The 23,847-nt window shown below is 42.2% G+C and overlaps 2 protein-coding genes across 7 annotated transcripts in view; both read right to left on the minus strand.

Annotated features, from left to right (window-relative positions):
* The window catches only part of RIC8B (RIC8 guanine nucleotide exchange factor B), a 32,356-nt gene extending 23,816 nt beyond the window's left edge, over window positions 1–8,540 (minus strand). The window contains exons 1-2 of one of the 2 annotated variants that reach the window (XM_072334818.1): window positions 8,375–8,540; window positions 6,282–6,329 (exon numbers count right to left, since the gene is read on the minus strand). In XM_072334818.1, the coding sequence (XP_072190919.1) occupies window positions 6,282–6,329; window positions 8,375–8,479 (153 nt within the window). In that variant the 5' untranslated portion in view covers window positions 8,480–8,540. The remainder of the gene's footprint in view (window positions 1–6,281; window positions 6,330–8,374) is intronic. The other variant, XM_072334826.1, reaches the window with a different exon arrangement.
* Window positions 8,541–12,443: 3,903 nt separating this feature from the next.
* Window positions 12,444–23,847, minus strand: part of RFX4 (regulatory factor X4) — an 86,936-nt gene continuing 75,532 nt past the window's right edge. For all 5 annotated transcript variants that reach the window (XM_072335896.1, XM_072335903.1, XM_072335880.1 and 2 more), the window contains 2 exons: window positions 22,503–22,641; window positions 12,444–13,997 (listed from right to left, as the gene is read on the minus strand). In XM_072335896.1, coding sequence (XP_072191997.1) covers window positions 13,725–13,997; window positions 22,503–22,641 — 412 coding nt within the window. In that variant the 3' untranslated portion in view covers window positions 12,444–13,724. The remainder of the gene's footprint in view (window positions 13,998–22,502; window positions 22,642–23,847) is intronic.

Raw genomic sequence — 23,847 nt, forward strand, 5'->3', positions numbered from 1 at the left:
ACAAGACAAGGTTAGTTTTTTAAGAACTGGACACAGAATGGAATTAGTCCTCCTCACCCTTCTTTGAGAGCTGAGAAATAAAAGTGACAGACACAGTGAGTGTATGCTTACTGTCTTAGCACTGATGAACCAGAAGCCACAATGTCTTTGGCTTTAACAAGGATTATGAGGTCAGAGCACATGATGTTCCCATTTTCCTAAATAAATGGCATGTGGCACCACGTCATGCTTTCCTTCTCCTGCACTGGTTGGAATCATTCTAGCTCATCTTCATCCTCTGACCCATGTTTTCCATAATTTCCAAATCTCAGTTCAAGTTCTCTCAGAAGTTCAATAGAAGCACATTCTTGATTTAATTCAACCTACTTCTGCATCTGTTCGGTGACAAAGATGCACCCAAGCAAATGCATCTGCTCAACTAGTCACGTAGCTCAGCTATTGCTAACCTCAGCTGTATTGCAGTCTGTTCCTCAGACTTACCTTCTACTTTGCTATAAGCATGAAGATTCACAGCAGCATCTACACTTGCAGATAAAAAACGTTAGCAGGAACTATGGCAACTGGATGTGAGTTTTTACAGCTGTAGGCCTGCACAGCTTTCCTTGTTATTCAGAAGCTTCCTTTACAACAAAAGTGCTTCTCACATAACACAAAGTTATTCCATGTTTTTCTTTCTGCTTTGTTAAATTTTCACTAGACTACAAAAAATAAGCGTTGTAGAGAAACGAAGTTTTTGGCAAATCAGAGCTAAGATTTCAAGACCAGAGAAGCATAATGTGGAATTGCTTACTAAGAAGTTGGCTGATCGTTTCTGCTTAGAGGAGCAGCATTAAAATAATAAGCTAATCATTTTATTCTGACATTATGTTTCAGAGTCAGTCATCCGAGGCATTAAGATAGTAAGCTTAAGTACATTTGAAATAGTTCAGTATTTCATTTTCTCAGGAAGTCAGGACAATATCATCTAATGCTTAGATCCAACTGTGTTGAATAAAGAGAGATCTGGATAACCTCTGAAAAGGCCATACCCAATTTTTGCCTGGCCTTTGAGATAAGACTCCTGCGGGGGAGGGTGTACACTCATACTCCTTGAGGATTCAGTCTGATTCACTTTGAAATCTCATTGTTCAGCCTCTGCTGACAGCAGGAGGTTGGCCTCTTTGGCAGAGGCTCAAATTGCAGGTCTGATCATTTCAGCCCAGGCTGGGTGGCACTCCATAAGTAAGGTCAGGAGCGTACACTATAAATGGTGCTGTCAAGAACCAAACCAGGTGTGTTCCTTCTATCCATCACAGAGAAGCAAGGTGAAATTTGACAAAGACGCACTCATACAGCCCTGCTTTCCTCCCTCTCGAACAGGGAGAGGGGAAGCCCTGTACAGCCTCTGTAATCCAGTGGTTAGAGAAGGGTTTTAAAGGAGAGATGGACTTAACATCAAATGTAAGACAAGTTAAAAAGAATGCTGGGTGGGATTGGGCAGGACCAGAAGGACTTGGAACAAATCCTTATCATTAATGAAGGATACTTCATAACTTTTCCCTTGCAGACTGGTGCTGTCTTACAAGATTTCAGAGAATCAACTAATTCCAAGATACCACAGCATGCCCACAGGAGAGTCTAAGCTTAATATTTGTATAGGACTCTCCTCAGCAGACTTTAAAAGCTTGCACTGACAGTACTGGGAGCAAAGCAGCTCCCAGCCTTTGTGCCTGCAGGATCCTTCAGACCTCCCAGAAGCATCACAGTGCCAACATCACTATCAACAAGGTTGGTTTTTTATATTATGTATGACAGCATCCTGCTACATCAACATACTTTAGTGCTTCCATCCTTCTAAAGTTCAAATGCAGTACAGCCCACAGCCTCAAGGAATCTCTCAACATGAATTTAAGCAACGGGGAGAGTCCCACAATATATTTGCAGGTTTAGCATCAACGATTCTGACATCCTTAAAATATTAGTCAGTGTGAGTGTGAGGAGGAAACTGTTCTGGAAATTTTTGCCTGCTAAAGGTGGCTTTCAGTTTCAGATCTGTTACACTCAAACTCAACCTGAGCAATACGTTACGAATACACAAAGATATTCTGACTCGAGATTCATATATCGCAGGGCTGACCCCACATGGGAAGCTCGAGACAGCTTTCTTGTAACAACAGGAGAAGAGCTGTCAAACATTATCAACATTTCCATTCCGCTTTTGTAATGTCAAAACCAAGTGCTTCAAGCAACACCAGCGGTGAAGCAGACAAAATGTAAGAGGAAATACATCATAAACACCCTCTAATGTCAGGTAAGAATATAGCTCATGAATAATTCTCTTACACAGAGCTGTGTTGGGTATTGGGTAGGTGGTGCATGCGTGCAGCTGGGGTGGAGTCAGGGAGGTCACAAGTGTCACACAGGGGCGGTCACCTGTACCACTATATAGGGTTTGTTGTGAGGCATTAAACTTGTACTTTCGGCGTTACGCACTGTGTGTGAGTCCCGTCTGTTCCCCGTGTGCTGAGGCACGGTACTTTCACACGGCAGCCTCAACTTGTCGCCAGATCGGGAGGCGACAAGCTGCTGCTTGCTTTTCCTTTTTTTCCCTCCACTCAAATTCAGCATCTTCAGCCAATTGAAAAGCCAGCCCTGTGTACTACCTTGGACAGATTAACTCTGTTTTATCACCCAGTGAAACAATGCTTAGCTCCTTCCAGGTGCATGCCCTGGCTAATCAGGAAGTCAGCGCTGTCAGAAGTTTCCAGGCCAAAACAATGTTGTGATTCTCTTGCCATTGTAGATCTGCAAAGAGCACAAGAAAGCTCCACAAGCAGGATTTGGGCCTGTCAAGGTAGAAATGACAGAGAACAAAGCTAATCCTATTTACTCCACTATTTAAATGATGAGAAAGTGGTTCTAAGGAAAGCATTTCTTTTTGTACTAGGCCAAAAAGCAGTCACCCAGGATGCCTGCTGTACCACACACACACCAGGCCTTAGACCCCTCTCCAGGTTACCAGCAATGTACCTACTGGAGCTCAAAGCACAGGCCAACACAGAGACACACATCATTAAACAGAACACGACTGGGACAAGCTACAGCTCCTAGAAGTACAAGATGGTAGAACACAAGCATGTAGTGCCCAGCTGCTGTGTCCAGATAGATCTGCTCATCAAGCACAACAGCCTTGCCTCATTCTGCCCTCAAAAAAGGAACAGCCCACTTTCCCGCAGGAGCTTAATATCATAAACTGGCTGCCAATTTAGCTAATGTACAGCCTAAAGCATCAGATTCAACAGCCATTTCACAACTGCACAGCCAAACAAAGCTTTTGCTGGCTGACCCATCCAGTCTCCATAATCAAGCTGTAATTCCAACCTTACTCTTTCATATTTCACAGCATGTCACTGTACATGGGGTGTTCTTCCTCTAACAGCATCCACTATGAAACAGCATAAAGCTCAGTTGCACCCACACTGTACACAATTACACCGCAGACAACCTTAAAAGCTTAAAATCACAGCTGAAGCTGCATGATGAGGCAGAGGGAAAGAAACCAAGCATGCAGTGCACTGCTGTTTATCTCTTACTTATACTTTGGCACTGCCCAGAATGATCTACAGCATCTGTTAGGCTTGCCAGAGTGAATAACTAAAAGAAAATTTAATCTTATGCACGAATAAAGCAATTACACAGAACAGGACTGCTAACAAGCAGGTACTGCTACCTCTGCTATCTGGCAAATTTCTGTGTTCTGTATGTCTGTATTCTCCCTGATACCCGAACTTCAAGTCTAACACATGACTTCATTATGGACTGTGACACTCCCTCTAAACTCTATTTTAATAATTAATATTAATGATCTCTTTTAATTCCTGCTGTTTTCTCATTACCACTTTCTCAACCTGGACACGCTCTCCTACTCGATGCAAAATAAAGTGGAAGGAATGATGAAGAATGAAGAAAAACACATTGAGAGCGCCAGATCAAGATCCCACCTGCGTTCCACAGATTAAGAAGTAATATGGTCTTGTCACCCACATTACCAACGGTCAGCTTTGAGTAAGGCCAAACATTTGATAATTGCATGCATGTCTTCTGAAGTTTTAGAACCATACAGATTTTCAGTGGCATCTCCTCAGAGGTCTCTGCTGTGGTTTAGCCCAGCAGGTAGCTAAACACCACACAGCCGTTCACTCACTCACACCCCTCCAGGCTGGATGAGGGAGAGAATGAGAAATAAAACAGAACTCATGGATTGAGAAAGAAGACTCTTACTAAGCCAGAAAAGGAAAATGGAATCAGAAACACATTGATAATATATATAGCTACAATGTACTTAACTCACAACTCACCAACCAACAACAACACAACTGCCTGCCCACCAGCAACACAGTGCCTCACCACCTGCCAACCTACCCCCAGCATCCCCAAAGCACCAGCCATGTCCCCATCCAACTCACCACAGCTTTACAGCCTTCCCCTTTGCGTCCCAAGGTGTGGAACAATCACTTAATTCAGGCCACCTACCCTGGCTCTGCCCCACTGAATGGCCGTCACCCAACGACCAAGGCATTGGTGCCCTACTAACTCTATTTCAGCTGAAACCAGGATGGCATATTTTTATCATCTGCTTTTTGGAGAATGATGAAGGTGTATTCAAGAACAACAACACAAGTATGCAGCTTTTCATTACCGTGCATGTACATCCAAAAGCTGCCTTAATCCTATGTGACCAATGCACCTCGTTAAAGGTACTCTTAATTAAGAAATTAACAGTACAAAAACACAAACTTATGCAAAGAAACACCATTGCTGAGTACAGAATTGTTAAGCCCATTTACTATCTTGAATATATTCCTTGCTAACCTCTGTTGAGCCTTAAATTAATGTCACAGAAAGAACAACAATTTGCCCCATAAACATACAAGAATTTAGCCAATGCAAGTTAAAATTCTATCAAGTGCTTCCAGAATACTTCTTATCAAGCCAGAAACCCTAATCAACAGGCTGAGGGCACTGCATAAAACATTACTGACCTCTATTTGCACTTCTACAACGCTCAGCTTACAAACACATAGGCTTGATAGTTTTGTCACGCTGGCTATCACTCAACCATAGCATTCAATATAAATCCAAACCTCCAAAAGTAGAGCTGTTGCCCATAAAAATCCTGCTATAACTTTGCGTTTAACACAGATCTAAATCCAAACCAAGAAAGCCACGCACACCAACAGTGGAAAGAAAAAGAAATCAAATCTCATTAAGTCTGTAACAGCTGTTCTGTAAAATACAGAAAAGAAAGCACGAAAGGACACTTTCAGGGAGCTCCCATATTTGTCAAACAAACCTATTCTACAGGAACGCTGTAGGAAGACTTCTACACAACATTTGTTCTTGTTTTACTTTGATGTACAAGAGACAGCAGCAGCACATGACCGTAGTTCACAGAACTTTCAGTACTGCTTTTCTGTTGAACCACACACTTGAAGGCCCTTTTTAGCTTGATTTTATCCTTAGGCACAAGATATCTGTGTCTTAAAGAACTGTAATCTAGGATTGCTGCACACATAGCTCGTGGTCTTGGATATGCAAAGGACACAGTGACCATCTTAACCATCTCACTCATTTCTACTAAAAAAGATTGAAGATATTTAGATTCTGCAGAAAAACTGTGGAGTGAATTAATGTGTCCCCAACTGGAGATGCGCCACTCTAACAGAAACACTAATTCTGAAATAAGCTTCAAGCATGAAATCAAAGCAGAGGCAGTATATAATCTCACTCGTTCACTCATCAACATCTTATAATTATAGAAATTGGTTCCAACTCTAATTAGACAAAAAAAAAAGTTTGTCATTACATATTATGTCATAAGATAACAGGGGGTGGCAGTCAAGGGCAGTTGAAGTCTTAAACACAAAGACGCGGATGGATCCCATGGGAGCTGTTAGGCCCTGACACACCTGCACAGCTCCAAGCTATAAAGCAAACATTTCTCACTTTGGCAGCCTCGCAAGCTCAGCATGTGCTCTGATGATGACAGCTTCCTTTGGAGGAGCACTGTTCTGCAGCCACGTCTCCCTTCTCAGCTCTCTGCTTATCCCTTCATCTCAACACCTACTACCCAATTACCTGACATAGACAGGGAACACTGGGACACTGCTGCCTACTAAAAAAAATGTCTTCCACAATTTCACTACTTTATTTGAGACAGAGATTTTAGCTGGAGTTTTGGTTTCCCTTTGCTGTACTTCTAAGCAGAGCACGTATCGATTTCAACAGCCTATTTTACTTACCTTTCTTTTATCCTCATCTGCTGGATCAAATCTGAAAATGGCTCGATTCTGTTTAAAAAAGAAATTACATTTGTTATGCATGAACATCAGCTGTTCAGTTACAAAACTCTAAAGGTCTAACTAAAACCAGTCTCAGCTAAAGAGAGCAGCCATGTCAACCAGCATGCTTTTCCCATTCCACCCAACAGCAAGTGTCTCCGACCAACAACTTCAGTCACCTCGCTGTTGGTGCAGAGCAGTAGTAATAGGAATTAATGACACTGAAGAACTTCTAAGCTAAGGGTAGCAGGAATCACAGAATGCCTTGGGTTGGAAGGGACCCCAAGGATCATGAAGCTCCAATCCCCTTGCCATAGGCAGGGCCACCAACCTCCATATCTAATACCAGATCAGGCTGCCCAGAGCCCCATCCAACCTGGATCCAACATCTCCATGCACGGAGCATCCACAACATCTCTGGGCAGCCTGTGCCAGCACCTCTCATAGGAAAGAACTTCCCCCTGACACCAACCTAAATCTTCTCTCCTTAAGCTTAAAACCATTCCCCCTTATCCTATCACTATCTACCCAAGTAAAAAGTTGATTATTGTCCTTTTTCATATTTTCCTTTTAAATACTGGAAGGCTGCAAAGAAGTCTTCCCGCAGAGTTCTCCTCTCCAGGCTGAACAAGCCCAGCTCCCTCAGCCTGCATCTGTAGAAGAGGTGCTCCAGCCCTAAATGAGCTCCTTTTTGGCATGGGACTCCCAACACCACCAGTGAACCACAGGAGTTCAAGAACACACCAAGCAAGGGTAGGTAACAGAGACTGATGAGTAGTTAACCAAGAGAAGATTAACGAGAGATGAATAATAAGAGAAGTAACAGAGATTTGGAATAACCATTGCTAATGGGCGAGGTGTGTTCTCCTATTGAGTTCTTAGCTTTTCTATAGCACCCTGTACCTTAAAACTACATTTACTACTCCTCATCAGTGAAAGCATAGTTTCTTACTTAAAAAGACTAAGAAACAGAAGGAAGACCTAGAACCTGAAGAACTCCATCCAGCTTTTCCTGCCCTCCCCCCAGAAATCTATCTGAGCCATTAACATTGCACAGAAATAGATACAGGAAGTGTTAAGGCAAAGCCCTGAACGAGAAACACAGTGAGTGAAACATCATGCTGAGATCCACTTCCAAAGAAGCACTGAGCCACGCACATCACTCCAGAAGTCTGTATAAAAGCCAGAAATCCCTGAGCAGAAAGTGTTCCAGCTCTCACCGTCCTTGAGAATTCCACCTAAGCCTAAAAACTCATTTGAGGAAGTTCCTATGAAGGCGTGGAACACGGCACAACAAGCACAAGAAGCACATACACGCTTCCTAAAAACGCATTTAACACGGGGCCATCTCAGAGAGTAAACAAAGGAGACTGAAGGTTCTCTAAACGGAGTCCCTTTGCAGTGCTTTAGAAGCCTAAGAGCTAAAGCAGATGAGTCCAGCAGACTCCAGAGCTAACAGCCCTTCAGAGGCAGCGCCCTTTGGATGTGGCAGTCTCCACCTTTAGACTTCGCCCAATAATACAGCAATCTACGTAAGCTTTTTCCCCTCACCTCACATATGGGAAATGACAGAATCACAGAATGGCTTGGACTGGAAGGGACTGCAGGGATCACCAAGCTCCAACCCCCCTGCCGCACGCAGGGAATCTTAAACAAAAAACCCGAACGTTGGTTCCTGCCACAACCCCCTGAATTTCAGCAGACACCCAGTTCGACACAGCCGCTCTCGGATCGCACCCAGAGCCAAACCCGGGGCCAGCAGCGGGCAGCTGGGAGGCCGCCCGGTACAGCCCTGCCCGAGGGCGGCTCAGCCCCACGCAGAGCAGCGGGAACGGGCCGGAGGAGCGCCGCGTTGGACGGAGGCGCTGCTGTCCCTCAGCCTCCGCCGAGGGCTACGTGCCGCTCACAGCCGCTCGAGGCGGGCAGGCCGCGGGACAGCCCTCGTGTGGCACGCAGAGCGGAAAAGCAGAGCGAGACAGCAGCTCCGGTGGGCAGAGCTCCGGGGCGTGGCGGTGGGCGCCGCCCGGCTCCCTCCTCCCCCCCCAGCCCGTTACCTCCTCGTTGTACCGCAGCAGGGCCCGCTCCGCGACCTCGGCGGCGGCGGCGCCGACTCCACCGCTACACCCCTCCACGGCCTCCAGCACCGCACCCAGCTCCATGGCCGCCAACGCCAGCAGCCGCCGCGCCCGACCTCCTGCCCCGCGCCCCCTGACGCGACGTGACGGAACGCGACGCGATGTGACGCTACGCGATGTGACGCGACGCTCCCCGTGGAAACCGTCCTGACTGGCAGGCAGTGCCCGAACGCTATTGGCCGCTAGGAGTGAGAGCCCGCAATCTACCGCCCTCCTATTGGCTGCTTTCCCTTTCGCCCCGCCCAGCATCCCGGTGAGGACTACGCATCCCGGCATGCTAAGCGAGGTGGCGCTGTCGTGCGCGCAGGACTTTGTGCCGCGGGGCATGATGGGCATTGTAGTCCACTGAGGGCAGCCCCGACGGCGCCTGGCGGGATGGGCTGTAGAGCGATACATGGATTATACATGGTGGGGTTTGTAGGCCCACACACTGCAAGGCCTATGTGTCCCTACCTGCCTGTCCCTTCATAGGGGTTTAATAACTCTCCATAGGGTGTTCACGTGGGTGTGAGAAAGCAGAAGGTGTGGGGCGGATATCCCAGCGTCTCGCCACTGTTAGGTTTTGCTCTTGAGATCTGGGAGGGCAGAGTGGGCCAACACCACGTGCTGTGTGTCAGCACACAGGTTGGTTACATCTCTACAGAGCACTGCAAGACTCCAGGTTTAAGCTACAGTTGAGAAGATGGGGCTTATTGCCACTCTCAAAATGCCCTATTACCCACTGTTTGGAGAGCTGAAAGCAATATACCGAAGTTAACAACAAAACCCCGCAATAATAAAACTGTACACCCGTACATGTTTAATATGCAGAGCTGTAGTAGGATCTGAATATTCTGGTTAGGGCTTCTTTCTGCAGTGGGTTGATCTGAGATGCAAAAACAGAACATGGTCTTTAGACTGCAAGGAGTAGCAAAATCCAATTTGAAGTGTGCCCAGATTTTTTTTTTGGAAGCAAGACTGTGTATATTAACGCAGCTTCTGGAAGAAGCTTGGTCAAAATAATCCTTTGCTTGTAGATTTACTGTTCTGTTACAAAGCATGAACCTGCTTAGATTTACTTCACAGCATAGGAAAATATTCATTTTATTTGTACAGGGTCCATTGGAATCTTTTTACTTATTAAAAAAAAAGATACCCGAAACTAAAAAATAAAGGCTAAAAAACTGTTACTGAACCCTTAAAGGCACATTGTTATTCATCATTGCTGCATTTTGGTTTCCACTTTAGGCAGCATATGAAGGATTAGGATTTCAGTGAAAGCGGGGGACGGAATAAATTGCATCCTCTACCAAAGAACTGCCAGACCTTTTCAGATGAGTGCATACCGCGAGCCCTTCCCATGTTAGTCAGCTTTATCTAAACCTTCCAAAGCAATGTCTGCCCCTGAATTTCATGGGTTTCAGGGTCAGTCACAACAGAATTGTGAGGCTGGGGAGGTCAGAGGCCATTTTTGTCAAAGGGTAGTGACCTTAGCAGCAAGAGGTAGCCTGACAAAAACAGGATTCATGCCTGTGAATGGAGTTCTCACTGCTCATCCCCCGCTGAGTCTTTTTTCTATCTGGTAATGAAAAATCTTGAAGAATTGTAGTGGATTTTTATACACATACATACATGTTTGTGTGTATATAGCTAAATAAATATACAGATATGTTACATATGTTAGTTATGCTACAATACATCTTATATTGTATTTATTGCATATATATTCTTATGTATTTTAGACTATAAACAAATAAAATAATGCATGAACACATTAGAAAATGTTGTGAGAAAAGAGAGAAAACTAGCAAAGAGAAGAAGAAAAGAAAAAGAAAAAAGAGAAAGAAAATGAGAAATAGGAAGGGAGTAAGAAAGGAAGGGAAAGGGAAGAAGGAAGGAAAAGGAAGAAAGGAAGGGAGGAGGGAAGGGGAAGGGGAAGGGAAAGGAAGGGAAGGAAAAAGAAGAGGAGAAAAATAGAAACAGAAAGGAAGAAGGCAGAGGAGAAAAGACAACAAGTTTGAATATTTTGGCATGTGGTATGAAAACTAAAGAAAAAAAATTGTGCCTTGCATATTTACTCCCTCTACACATAAATATTTGGCTAGATAAGAAACATCAGTTTTAGTTACCATGGTCAAGGGAAAGGCTTAATTAACAGTCTCCAGACTCCAGCTCAGGAGGTCTGGCAATTTGTTCTAGGATGATTTAGGAGATTCCTGCCCATTACCAACCATTCTACCCAGAGGTTATCATCCTCTCTTGAGCCACCACACTTCACAGCCTGGTATATACCCCTGTGACCTGAAAGCTGTGGTGTTTTATATTAATATCATGGGCATTGACGTGCAGTGGTCAAGGAGGGGGCCCACTTTCCCTTGCGGAGCTTCTGACACAGATGGTGATGATGAACTCTGTAGATCTGTGCTCAGTGATCTATATATTGCTCCACATGAACGTCCAGTTTAAATTACAAAGCCCTCCTCAAGAAATTGTTCAAAGGTAGCTGAAAACATACGTGCAGACTCCTGTGGCATCCGATGTATATGTGTATTTTTAAAGAAGGACTGTGGGGGTCCTTTTGCAAAAGACTTAAAAAATCCAAGCTCTGATGGTGAAAAGGGTATTTCTGAGGGTATTTCTTGATGACAGAACTTTGTGATGCTGCTGTTGGTCGGAATTACCTTTCCCAACACTTCTCACATGGTGGTACAGTTCTCCACTCATAAATCCTGTATTATTTCTTGTACTGACACATGTTCAGTATCCATCCTCCTTCCTGAACAACCTCCCTGACAATCTCCAATGCTCTTCAAGGCAAGGTAATTGAGTTCCAGCTTTTGAGTTCTTGGTAATTCCTGCTCTCAAATGTGTCATCAATACATCCAGTCCTTGAAAAGACCATGGCAGGCTGTGCTCATCAGTCCTTTAGGTAACTGGAGACTGTTCCAATGGTAGGAAATAATGAAGGCATCCCTGTGGGTTTGTTGGATGTGAAGCAATGCAGAGATTTGGAATTCGTTTAGGAAGAGAACGTGAGTTTATTCTAGATTACTACAAGAATAGTGACTGCCTTTCTTCCATACTCATTTCTCACAGTCTTTACTAGGCAGATATTTCTTTGCTTGGTAATAATTAATAGGCCAGAATCAGTGCTTTGATGTAAGCACCTTCAGTAAAAAAGTGCAAAGTAGGAATTCGGTCTCAAGCACAATAAAACTCTATCTGCTAAAGACATGACTTACCTTTTTCATGTGCAGACAGATTTGCCTGGAGGTAGCTTGAATGAGATTAAACAGATGAGTTATCCTAGACACAATCTCCCCTGTCCTGCCGTCACTTAATGAAAGTGAAGAGTGAATATATATTAGATAATAACACCAGGTTACACAAGGAAATTTTCAGAAGGTCTGTGACACCTAGGAAACGAGATTTTCATTGTGTATCTAAAGGTGGAGATAGGCTCCTGCTGTTTCTGACAACCCTGCCAGGACCTTGACTGAATGTTTAAAAGCCTGTACAGTTGCTAAACGTGGCCTAGAACACCCGCTGTCCCTCAGTTCTTGAAGACTTCCAATTCATTCCCATGGTTACTTTCCAGCCCAAATGCTCAGTAGCTTACTGACGGGTTGAATACACAATATCTGAGCATCTTGCCACTTTATTTGCTCATATAAGGAAGACAGAATTTCCCATTTCCAGTATTCCAGTGGCAACATGTTTGTTATAAATTACAGTAAAGAAAATAAAATAGTATATCTTACCTGCCTGGGTAGATATCTGGAGTTAGGTGAGCAACAGTGGCAGGACACAAACCAAACAATATAAAGTCATCAGCTGGCAAACGGAGTGGAGTGGCCTGTAGCTGGAAGCACAGCTGGAGGACTGCTCACTTGCTGTTGGTTATACATGTTCACAAGTCACTTGCTGCATAAAAAAATACAATGTCACCTGTAGGATTTTTGGAAGGTTTGCAGCTTCTGTATGTAAGTAAATTTAAATGGTATCTATTCGATTTCAAGAACTTTATTTGAGCATGAAAATCCCTCATATACCTTGCACAACTGTACAAACACTTATGTCCATTGTAGGCATAAATGTGGTTATTATCAGACCGAGTGCTATCAAAGATTTTATTTACAAAACAATTGCTAAAATGTCTGATGTCATACCTCCATTTATTTATTTCTTACCCATAGGGTAATAAGTCCACCACAGTTTCTTGGTGCATTTTATAATACAGAAGAAAAAGCTATGTTAATAAAATCTAACAAAAACTCACAAATAGCTACAAATCTGACAGAAAATGTCTAAGAAAAGTTCTCCCCAAAATACAATACATTTTTTCCACACATACACAGTACAGAATAAGTTCAAAGGCACAGCTTTGAATTTTGCTTTTGTAGAAGTTCTCACCACATGAAGGAATCGAGGGAATATTGTCATGTCTGTTAATGGGGAATCAAATGAATATTCGTGTTTGCATTGTCTTTTTTTTTTCTTACATAATTGCTTCATATCATCACATTTAACATATGTGGCTCTGAATCCAATATCTTCCCAGTCCCCAAGTCCATTCTTAACATTGTCATTACTGACCAGAGAAGTTAGATTTTTTTTCCAGATTGTGCAAACTTAACACAAATACATATACAATAATAGTCAAATTAAGGCAGTGTATAATTCGATGCTACATGTGTTTTCTCTTTTGTAAAGTTACTGGATCAACAGAAAGGTGCATCAATATACAAAGTTAGGTGTAAACTGCAATCTACACAACACACGTCTTTTAAGGAGCCAGGTAGAAGAAGTGATGCGAACAAACGATGACTTGGCAGAATGGTTTTTAAGAAATGCACTGAAAGCTTAAAAGAAGAACAGTTGTCAGAGTTCTGCTGAGAGTGAATTTCCTGCCTTTAACACAAATCATAAATAGATTCCGTTCCAGTACTTTGTTTGTAAGGCTCATTAATGTTTGTCAATAAGAGAAGGGGGGTGGGGGGTAGGAATGGCTCACTGACAATGACATCACACAGGGCTGGCCCACATGCCGGAATTAGAAAAGGCACAGATTGGCCTAAAAAGATGTCTAGAATAGCACAGAAGTGTTTTTCGGCTACAGGAACATTCAGCCATGCTGCTCTGCAATCTGTCCACGTTACGAACTACATTTATCTTCCCAGGATCTTTTCTATCTTCACCTCCCTTCAGGAACGTCCACGTAAAGTCCCACATAAGATCAAGTTTGTGTAACTCTTCTTAAGTATACGGGCTTCACTGATACCAGTCATTTTCATTTAGCCCAACCTGTGGTGGCTTCCCCATTGATGTAGGCAAAGCCGGGAAAGTGTTGCATGTGCTCATATTCAGAATTTCTGCGCGTGGTCAAAGGGGTGTACATGTCACTAGAATTGCCGTATCTTGTGGAGTGCATGGGTGGGCTCGTGTAGCAGGAGTTCGCAGCCGGCACCTCCGGCCAGCGAGGAGTCACGGGTGTGGGATGCAGCCTTGGAGTACTGCTCATCAAACAGGGCTCCATTCTTGATGTTGGGCTGTTGAAAGGGTACTGCAACAAAGGAGAAAAATGAAGAATTATTTCCCACATACTTAATTTTAAAGTAAGGGCTGGTGGTATCACATATCCTTGCTTAGCATGAACAAGATCGGATGACTGAGCAGCTCTCCAAAACCTTTATGATACTGTTATCATATAACAAGTACCTGCAGTCAGTTATGAGAGGGCGTCTTGCGAAGGAGTCACAACATTTCCCCCTCCCTGGTGGCATTCAAGACCAGGCTGGATGGGGCTTTGAGCAACCTGGTCTAGAGGGAGGCGTCCCTGCCTATAGAAGGGGGGTTGGAACTACACGATCTTAAAGGTCTCTTCCAACCCAAACCGTACAATGATTCTATGATTTAAATATTGAAAATCTAGCTACTGGGAGCTATATCTGGCAGCAGAAAATTAAATTGGATTTGTCTGATATTTTTCTCACAACTGAGAAAGTTGCTATTCAATAAAAACAAAACAAAAAAACACAACAGCATTAATTGTTCCGAGTCCCGGTCATTCAAATAGCTTTTGTGGGAGGAGAGCAAAAGTATCTTTATTAACTGGAAAGGTGCCTTCCCTTTTAAATGTTCACAAGCCACCCTGCCAGTTTCTGGAGGGGAATGCTATGGTCTGGCCTGAGAGCGGGCAGCTAATTGGAGAATTTACAGGAAGAGACATGCAGAAAGAATCCCACTATTCTCCAGCTGTTCACAGCAACAGTTGGAAACCAGAAACCAAAGAAGTTTGACAAATGCCTCTCACGAAGGAGCTGTGCTGAGGATAAGCAAGAAAACAGAGAACGGCATTTGCTCCTTGTAGCCACAGGCTGCCCAACCAAGAGGAAGAAAACTGTGCTTATAAGTGTTTGCTTTACATGTATATATTTATTGCCTGTCTTAAAAGAGTGGATTATCTGTGTGCTCTGCTTAAGAAATAGCTTTCCCCGCTTTGCCCCCATATTATTGCAAAGATGGTGAGGATTCCTGTTCCCCTTGATCAGCTGTGTATCTTCAGATCTTCTACTTTTTACACCTGCTAGGCAAGATGGTTTCTAGATGCCCCAGATGGACACAGTGAGCACGGCAGAACTGGGGTAAACGGATCCATATATACAGGGCTGTACCTATTATACAAAAAGTGTTGTGATTTTAAGTTTCGTCGTATTGGATTGTTTGAAACTGTGACATTTCCTTATTACGTTGTCACCGGAGTAGGACTGCCACCTCTCCTGCATCTGACTCTTAGAAAACTTGCAAAATACATGCTAAAGCTTCGTATGGCTGGGGACTGTAAAACTACTTCACTATATCTTGGGTGGCTGTGGGAAGAGCTGCTGGAGTTGTTCAGCAGAGGGAGATGACAGTGATTCCCAAGGGGTCTCATTACATTACTCCACTGCCGGATGCGGATGGCATTAATCAGTTGCATATGTGGGTCCCCAAGGCAATTACAGCAATGTCTCCATGAGGAGTTTCTGCTGACTCTCTTCAGCCCACAGCCAAGAAGGCTGCCCTGCCTTGGCAAATATATTTGAACAGCTCAAAAGCCACATGCTGGCCACTCCTAATTAAGTAGGAGAAAGAGAAGACTATTTTTGGCCAATATACAGCAATTTGTGATTTAGCATATTCCACTGTGCCCTGCAGAGACAGACCAGTTAGCAGATGAGAGGGAAGAGATCAAAGTTGTACACTGCATTATTTAGCATATGCAGCACATCACCTGTGCAATCAGATGCTGGAAAAGGCTAGTAAATGGCAGCACCATACTGGAATGTCAGAACTACAACTAGAACTGCTAATACAGCTACCAGAATAAGCTGTATGGCAACGCTGTCCAAATGTCTGTACAAGATCATCTAAATTTCCACCTTCACCCCACTGGGAGATTTTTCAGTAGAAAAACTTGACAGAGCTTAGGCACTGACTGCAGAAATCTTTATATTCCTTTCCAGATGAATCATTTTTCAGACTTCTTGAGCTTTTAGAACCTTCTGCACAAGAGAAGACTTGCAAGTACCCGGCAACAATGAAACTCAAGCCTTGTGGTTTGACCTAATGAGATTTGAATTTAGAATCCTGGTTCTCTTTTTGAACTCATTATAATAAAGACACTCTGTCAAGAAACAACCAACTTGCAAGTATTCTAAGTAAGCATAAGGTTCCAGAAAAAGTTGAGTGATTTTCCTATTTTATCTCCTGGAAAAACAGTTAATGGATTTAGAATGCAGACACAAACAGGCAAAATGTAGAAGTCACTTTCTGCTTATGCCTGCTGTGTGCCTTCATCTGAACATCTTGGTGAGCAAAGCTTCTGCCATAACAAATTCAGAGAGAACAAGTTGCCGCATCATTTGCTATAGCTTTAGAGTCCAATTTGTCTCACCTAACGTTAGCTGTCAAAAAGCCAGGCATCTAACAACAGTGAGTCATCTGTGTTCTGTCTGCAGCCACCAGGAGAGTTTATCAAACCTCGATTTGTGAAACCTAAATATTTAGTACTACAGATGAGTGATCCTTAGAAGATGGCTCTTTCCTTCCTCCTGTAGCTCGTTAGTTATTAGGTTATACTGGTGTATTAGCTTGACCTGCATTAAATAAAAGTCCCTTTTTCATAGCTGTTGACTCCATATGCTGCTTTCCTGGCAGATCTCGTATGCTGGGAAATGTTCAACTGCGTACAAAATGTTTTGAGATGGAAGATGGTAGGAGCCAAGACCAGGATCTATTACTGGGGGGCTGAAAACCCAACACTTGTATTTGCTTATATTTTGTAGACTGTGAAACTTCAATATATCTGCAAAGCAAACAAAATGAATGGTGAGGATGTCCTGGATCTCCTAGTTGTACATGACTTTATGTGGGGAAGCAACCTCATGTCTTCTAGGTAGCTTGGATGCACAAAAACTGTGCTGTTTTGGGATCGAAACCTTGGCTCCCTGAATGAACTTCAGGATGCACTGAAAGGAAAGATAATCCCCTTCCTATTTGCAGTCAAGAGACCATGCTGAGGCTTCTAGAAGGCAGAGCTAATGGCTGTGCATAAGGGGACAGGATACAGTACTCTGCTTTTCCCCCTCATCGGGCTCACCCGATGCAGCTGTGTTTATGAATGTGTCATGAATGTAAAAGGAATAATTGCTTGAAAATAACGTGGACTCTAAATATCTAGTATTTTACAATAAATTCTGTTATGACTGAATGCAAGATGGAAAGTTTTGTAATGGTAGGTCAGCTAATCGCAAATGAGTCAGTGGCTTCTTTTTCCTTACAGTGAAGAGACTATTGAAAGACAATATTTTTAAAGTACTCATTGGCCCCTGCCTGACTATTAACTCACCCAATGAAGCATCTATTCAGCCTTGTTGGAGTGTCCAAAGCATCGCCATCTGGGCGGATGCCTGCCCATGCTGCCTGAATCACCTTTCACACTCTACATCCGGTTTAATGAAGAGTGCTTAAGCATGCTGAACTCAAAACACTGGGGCCTAGTGATCTTTGCCAGATATAAAAGCGACATTTGTTGGAGGGCTCTTGACAGGAAATTACCATTTTCTGGGCTAACTCACACTTGCTGCAACTGCTGCCTCAGACCTAGACAAGAAGCTCTTTAAGTCTGGGACGCTTTAAGAAGATTATTGTTAAGGCCTTGCCTAAGAATGAAAAAATTAATTCAATGTCTTTTATTATTATTTTAGATAATACTACATTAAATATGTCCTACCAAGAAGTGAAGATTGAATTCCTAATGTGTGGGGATGGAGAATAATCTCCTTATTCGTATCCTCAGCTCACTGACTGATTATGCATGGAGGTGAAAGTTGTCTCTGTCCAAACAGCAAAATATTTTCCTTATGAATGTGGCTCTGACTTTACAGTGCATTCGCTCACGTTTTTGCAGAATGCTGTACATTAGTATTCTGTGTTGGCCACTACTTGAAGATTTGCAAATAACTCATACCAGGAATGATAGCTATAGTGAAGGGCTGGTTGTGAATTAACTTCATGAAGATGTGATAAAAAATAGCAGCATTGGAGCTGTTGATCAGTTTGATCTTTACAACTTGGTATTTGAGCCTTTGCTCCAAAAACGAAGCTTAGTAAATCTCTCTGTGTCAGATAGGTTGGGTGACGTTTTCAAGACACTCCAAATGACCTTGGTGCTTTTGGGAGCGGCATTTGGAGCCTCATGAAAACCTCGTTTGTTAGTATTTAAAAATTAGACATGTTCCCTGTTGTATTCAATACATAATTACTTCAACTGCATTTTAATAATCTCAAGACTGTTGTGAAACCATAGAGTTAGGAACAATAATTCGTGTTGCATGGGTGGGATCTTTTTGTCTTTCTGTCATTACTCAGTATTGGATGACAGAATGGTTTAGCTGGGGAGGGTTCATCATTTTGACTGCATTGGTATAGTCATAAGCTTATACTGTTTATGTGCTGGGTAGAGCTTTCCCTTTTCCCCCTCCACGTGCCATCCTTGTATTATTCCCACACGCAGAGCATCCACCACAATCTATGCAGATGATAACTCTTAAGTCTGGAAAAGAGATGGAGGAAGGAAGTGGGAGGAATGATGGAGATCTATAACATCTCCAATGGTAAGAGTAAGCAAAGAGAGACGGAATATTGCCTATTTCTCAACATTCTCATCAAAATATAGGCAATCCAATGCAGAGAGCAGGTTAAAAATTAAAACAGAATACATGCTTCATGCAGCCAGTTGTTAGGAGTCTCTGAGTACAAAAAAGAAACTCCAAGAGTTTAATGTAGAATAATTGGCTTGAAAATACAACAGTCTGGCTGCTGCTTCCTACTCAGGGCATCCCTAAGTCAGCACAGTGTGGCTATGCTGGTAAAAGGACCAGTCTCTACCTATCGTTTCACTAATGATTTTCCTCCACACATTTGCTTCTGGCCATAGCCAGATATAGGACCTGGATAAATGGACCTACATTATGATTCACTATAGCCATGCATTAGGGTACTAACATAGATACCATATTTTTTGCTGTATACTGCACTGCATTTACAGTGATACACATTCATATGACAGGCATCTTTACCTGTTACCAGGTATATTGAAGTATAAAAACATCCTGCTGCAGATTTCTCTCATTCATTACTCTTCCTACTATGAGTGTTATCCTTGTGATTTACAGAGAAAAAATGACTGCAGTGCTAATTAATTTATGTCTAAGGAAGAAGTGGAATTGTATGAATTGCAATATTTACGGATAGCTTGAAAGGATCAAATCCTGTTCAGTCAGGGTGAAATCTGCAGACAAAAGCTGTGATCAAAAGCCATCCAAATGCAGATTGCGGAGGCGGATTAGATGGTGGCATTGTGAAGGGGTTACCTCTGAAGCGAGTACCTCTCTGCTACGCTTGACAGAGGCTGATAGGAACACTCAGAGGCTTTTAGACAAACTCATCTTTTTTATACGCTGGCATCTGTTCACCTAAAACTCATGGCAAGTGAACTAAATGAAACATCAAGTCAGTAGTTCTGTTTATGTACACACATTACACAGACTCCTAAATAATGATGGAGTTTACATAATGTGATTATATTCACTCCAGCACTGTTGCTTAGAGAACTAGGTAGTACCAAATCAATCCGTAGACCTCTTTTCTATTTGTGTGCCTGGCTCTTGGCCAGTAAGCCAAGTCAAGAAATGAGCAGTCGGGCCTGGAGTTACAAGGAAACAACTGTTCTGAGAACTAATCACAGATGCTGATGAAAGAAAAAAAAATATTCGGATAAAGACCAAGGTTTGAACAGACTGTCCCTGTCAACAAAAAGACTCTTAGCCAGCAGTGGGAACTAGTCAGCCTGCATCGCCAGAAAGAGACATTTTTAGGTTCCTGCTGGGTTAGTAGCTGCAGAAATTACTGCATCAGAACATTTACTTCCCTCTGAGAAGTCACTGATCTGTCTGAGAGCTATTTAATAAAACCTGCATTTGTCGTAAGTACACATCACATTGCTCTACAAGCCAAAGTAAGCTCCAGGAATGAATGCTTCAGAGGTGAGAGATAACAATATCCTCATGAGCTTTCACCAGTCAGTTATGGGAGGAGGTGATGCACAGCGTCTCAGCCGTATCAGCCTTATCAAATACCATTGTTTCATATCCTTCAATACTAGTGGATTCAAATTATCCAAGAGTCTCTCACTAACATGGACAACATGCTTTTCAGGTAGGATAGACTTGTCTTGGGACAATCACCTACGCTCTCCAAGAGCTGTATGCAGTATAAAATCTACAGCTGTCTGACTTCTTCCCCCTCACAGCCCCACTGTAAGGATTCCACTGACAAAACCATAATGGGTAACCCAAAATGTACACAATGCAACTATCATATAACTCTGTGTGTGAAGATCAATATGCTATATCTTGGCAATTCCAGTTTAAAGGGTCACTTCACTCCCTTCTTCCTTCCCCAAAGTTCAGTACTCCCCACTTCCATCAAAAGAAAGCTATTCCCTCCATCTTTTTTGCTCTAATTCCATTTGTTCTGGTGGTTGTCTGTAAATTTTATATGTGAAGTGATCCATCTTAAAGTTACATGAAAGGAACAAACAAAAACGTCAAACACAACTCTTTCTTTATGAATATTGCTTTGGGCTGGAAAATAGCCCTAAAATAAGTGGCCTGATAAAACCCAGATTACATTGCTGTCTTCCACAGAAAGTGGTTGGATAGACATGGTATTCTTCCAAACCAAAGCAGTAATTTATAGCTGTAACCTAAAAGCCACCTCTTTTACATCTTGTCTGTTTCAACTCTGAGCGTTCTCTAGGACAAGGGCTCTCTCTGATTCCATGTTTGCAGAGGAGAACTTACCCCCCACACAGATTTTTTCTTAGGAATTAATCTGTTGACACTATCTTAAAGAGCTAAAGCTGAGACAGAGTTCTATATTTGAACTGAATGTAAATTATAACAAAGAATTCTTTTGAAGAGAGATGGTCAATGCCTTCACTTCTTGGCTGATTATATTACCACAGCAATACACGCTTCATCTCCTTGGGTTTGAATACAGTGGCAGCTGTTTACATATTCACTGCAAATTTGGATCCCTGTATTTTGATTTTGCAAATTCATGAGTCTTCCTACAACCCCAGGTTCTACTTAGGAAGTGCTCTAGAAGAAATATAGTTCCATAACACCCTTTTAGGCTTTGTGGGCAACAGCACTTTTCATTTATATACATTTATTGTCAGTGAAAGCATTTTACAGAAGCTCATTTAGTTTGTTTTGTTTTAATGTAAGATTGTTTAAGATTCTTTTAAAGTTTTGTTTGTTTGTTTGTTTTCCAGTTTATATCTTTCAACAAAGAATGAGCACATTTATAGGGTCTTGTTAGCCTTATCCTGCTATGAGAGTGCATCTCAGTTTACAAGTAGCATGAAAAAGAAATGATGTTGAAATAATGTTGTTCTCAAATGTAATCATTAAAGGACAACTGTTCTTCATGTGCATCCAGGACAACTGAAGGGCTAGTTGGAGAGGAAAAAATTATCAGACATCTGTACTTGTAGAGACAGCTTATTACAGAATGAAAAACAAAAACGTGATTTTAATGTATGTTGCTATTTCTATAGGGCATATTAACCAGGACATGAGGAAACTACAAATGTATCAATCTTGCTTTGCTTAATTTATTTCTTGCTGAACTTGTGCTGTCTATGTCAGTGTCACAAATAGAAGGTATGAAAGACACTCCTTGTAAGGGTGATAACATTTCTAAACAATAAAAGCCTAATTCTCCATTTTACCAACAGATTCACTGCCTGAGAGGTCATTTCAGAACTACCACTTATGTAGGTTTTCTCCAGTAAAGGATAAGAGAGTAAAGAAGATTCATGAGAAAATTTAAGTCAAAAAGTGATGTGCCCTAGAAAAAAATCTCTTGATAACAGGATATGGCCTGTAGTAAAAAAACAATACATACAAAACTATTACAGTACACTGTGCTTAAACATTTATTCACTGTTTCCATTAAAGATAAAACTTGTTAAACCCTCACACCTGATGTGTTCTCTTTGGCTGCTACACAAATGGGTGAGAAGCTGTAGAATTATTTCTTCCATCAACTAGAGAGCCATTGTTGAGCTGGCCCAAATGAGCATACTGGGTTTTCACAGGACAGTCTTCCTAGCTAATGTTAAAAAGCTTTAAGAAGGAGATTACTACCATTATTCTTATCTTAGAGACTGGGAAAATAAGGCATAAAGAAGGAATTACTTCTTGAGATCATCTGGTAGGTTGATGTCAGAGACCAGAATGAGATGCATGTTTCATGTCGTCTAGTCCAAAGCTCTGCCAAATTCATATCTTTGCAATTGGTCTGACTGTAGTTAAACATGGTGCTCCCTACTAGACTTACAGAAATTTCTAGCAGATGAAGCACAAAGGGCTCTATGTGTGTGGAATACCCCAAAGACATCCCCTCCTGCTTAAAATGTTGTAGCAAGCATTTTCAAGAAAGAAATCCAACTTACCTGTGAAGAGCTTCTGTGGTAAGCGGAGTAATGAAGTGGTCCAGAAATAGCAGTATCATGTGGTAAAGATGGGTACTGACTCTGCATTGGATGGGGGTGCTGATTGCTATAGCTACCATAGTTGTAACTTCCTGTGTATCTAAAATTCAATTAAAAACACTGTTTAGTAGGCATAATCATTATATTCCCACTAATAATTCAGTAACTTCCATGTGACATACAGTAGCACTTTTTTGCGTAGCGAATGATTTCTAAAGTAACCTTTATATATATACATATATATGTATATATATGTATATTTCTGAGATCAGCTGGGAAGCTGCTCCTACTTAGTGAGAAGTTCAACACAACAACAAATTGAGAGACTCAGGATGTTTCTGTGACAAGTTTTACCTTGCATGCTCATTTGTGCACTTTCTCCCTTTCATTATTATCCCATTGCCACGTTCCTAGTAAATTACTAGGTGTGGTAATAATTGACTTAAAGAACTGCACTGTGGAGTTCAGCCATCTCTTTGCTCTGCAGTCACACTGGGGGGGGGGGAAGGGAGGAAGGGGGAGGAGAGAGATGTGTTTGTTTGCATCTGAAGCATACATACAATAAACAGCTTTAGCGCAGCTGACTGGAGGACAGGATGGCATTTGAGGTTGGAGAACCTGCCTACTTTCTTTTATCCTTACAAACTTGGAAAAGCCAAGGTAAAGGAGAGAGCAGTTTCCTTAGCTATAAGGCACTACAGGGCCAGTGCTTGTAGATCACCACTATGTGCATCATTCATTAGCAGAAGATGAATTTACATTTTCTGCATCCTCTGCAACTCTGTGTAGCCTTGTGAACACCTGATACTAATTCAGCACAGAAGTTTAAGGGCCCTTAAAATATATGCTAGATCAAAATGAAATAGCAATAAACAAAACAAAGGGCAGCCAAGTCACTGTGGGAGGTGGAAGAAAGTTATTTGTATGGATTTTACCCTTTATTTTCCCCGTGAAGTTCAGTATAATTGTTACACTGGGTGAAGTTTAAAAACCTTTTGTTATTCTTTTGATCTTAAAATGGTGTTCTACAGATTCCATGTCCAGTCTTACACCAGTCAAACCAGACAGCTTCACAATGAGAGCTGAGTAGTCTTCTGAAAAATATTTTCTAGACATATACTCCTGACTCTATATTCACTGTTGAATATTTACCTCTTGCTCTTCTATTCACTGCTGTTTAGCTGTAAACAATAGTGGTTTCTATAATCTATCTCAGACAAGCTGATGTTCATAATGGAGGATTTTGATAGGCTCTCTGGAGAGTTGGGGAAGAGAGAAACGACTGTGTCACAGAGCTGTCCCACAT

The sequence above is a fragment of the Excalfactoria chinensis genome, chromosome 1, assembly GCF_039878825.1.
Source record: "Excalfactoria chinensis isolate bCotChi1 chromosome 1, bCotChi1.hap2, whole genome shotgun sequence".
In the NCBI taxonomy this organism is placed as follows: domain Eukaryota; kingdom Metazoa; phylum Chordata; class Aves; order Galliformes; family Phasianidae; genus Excalfactoria; species Excalfactoria chinensis.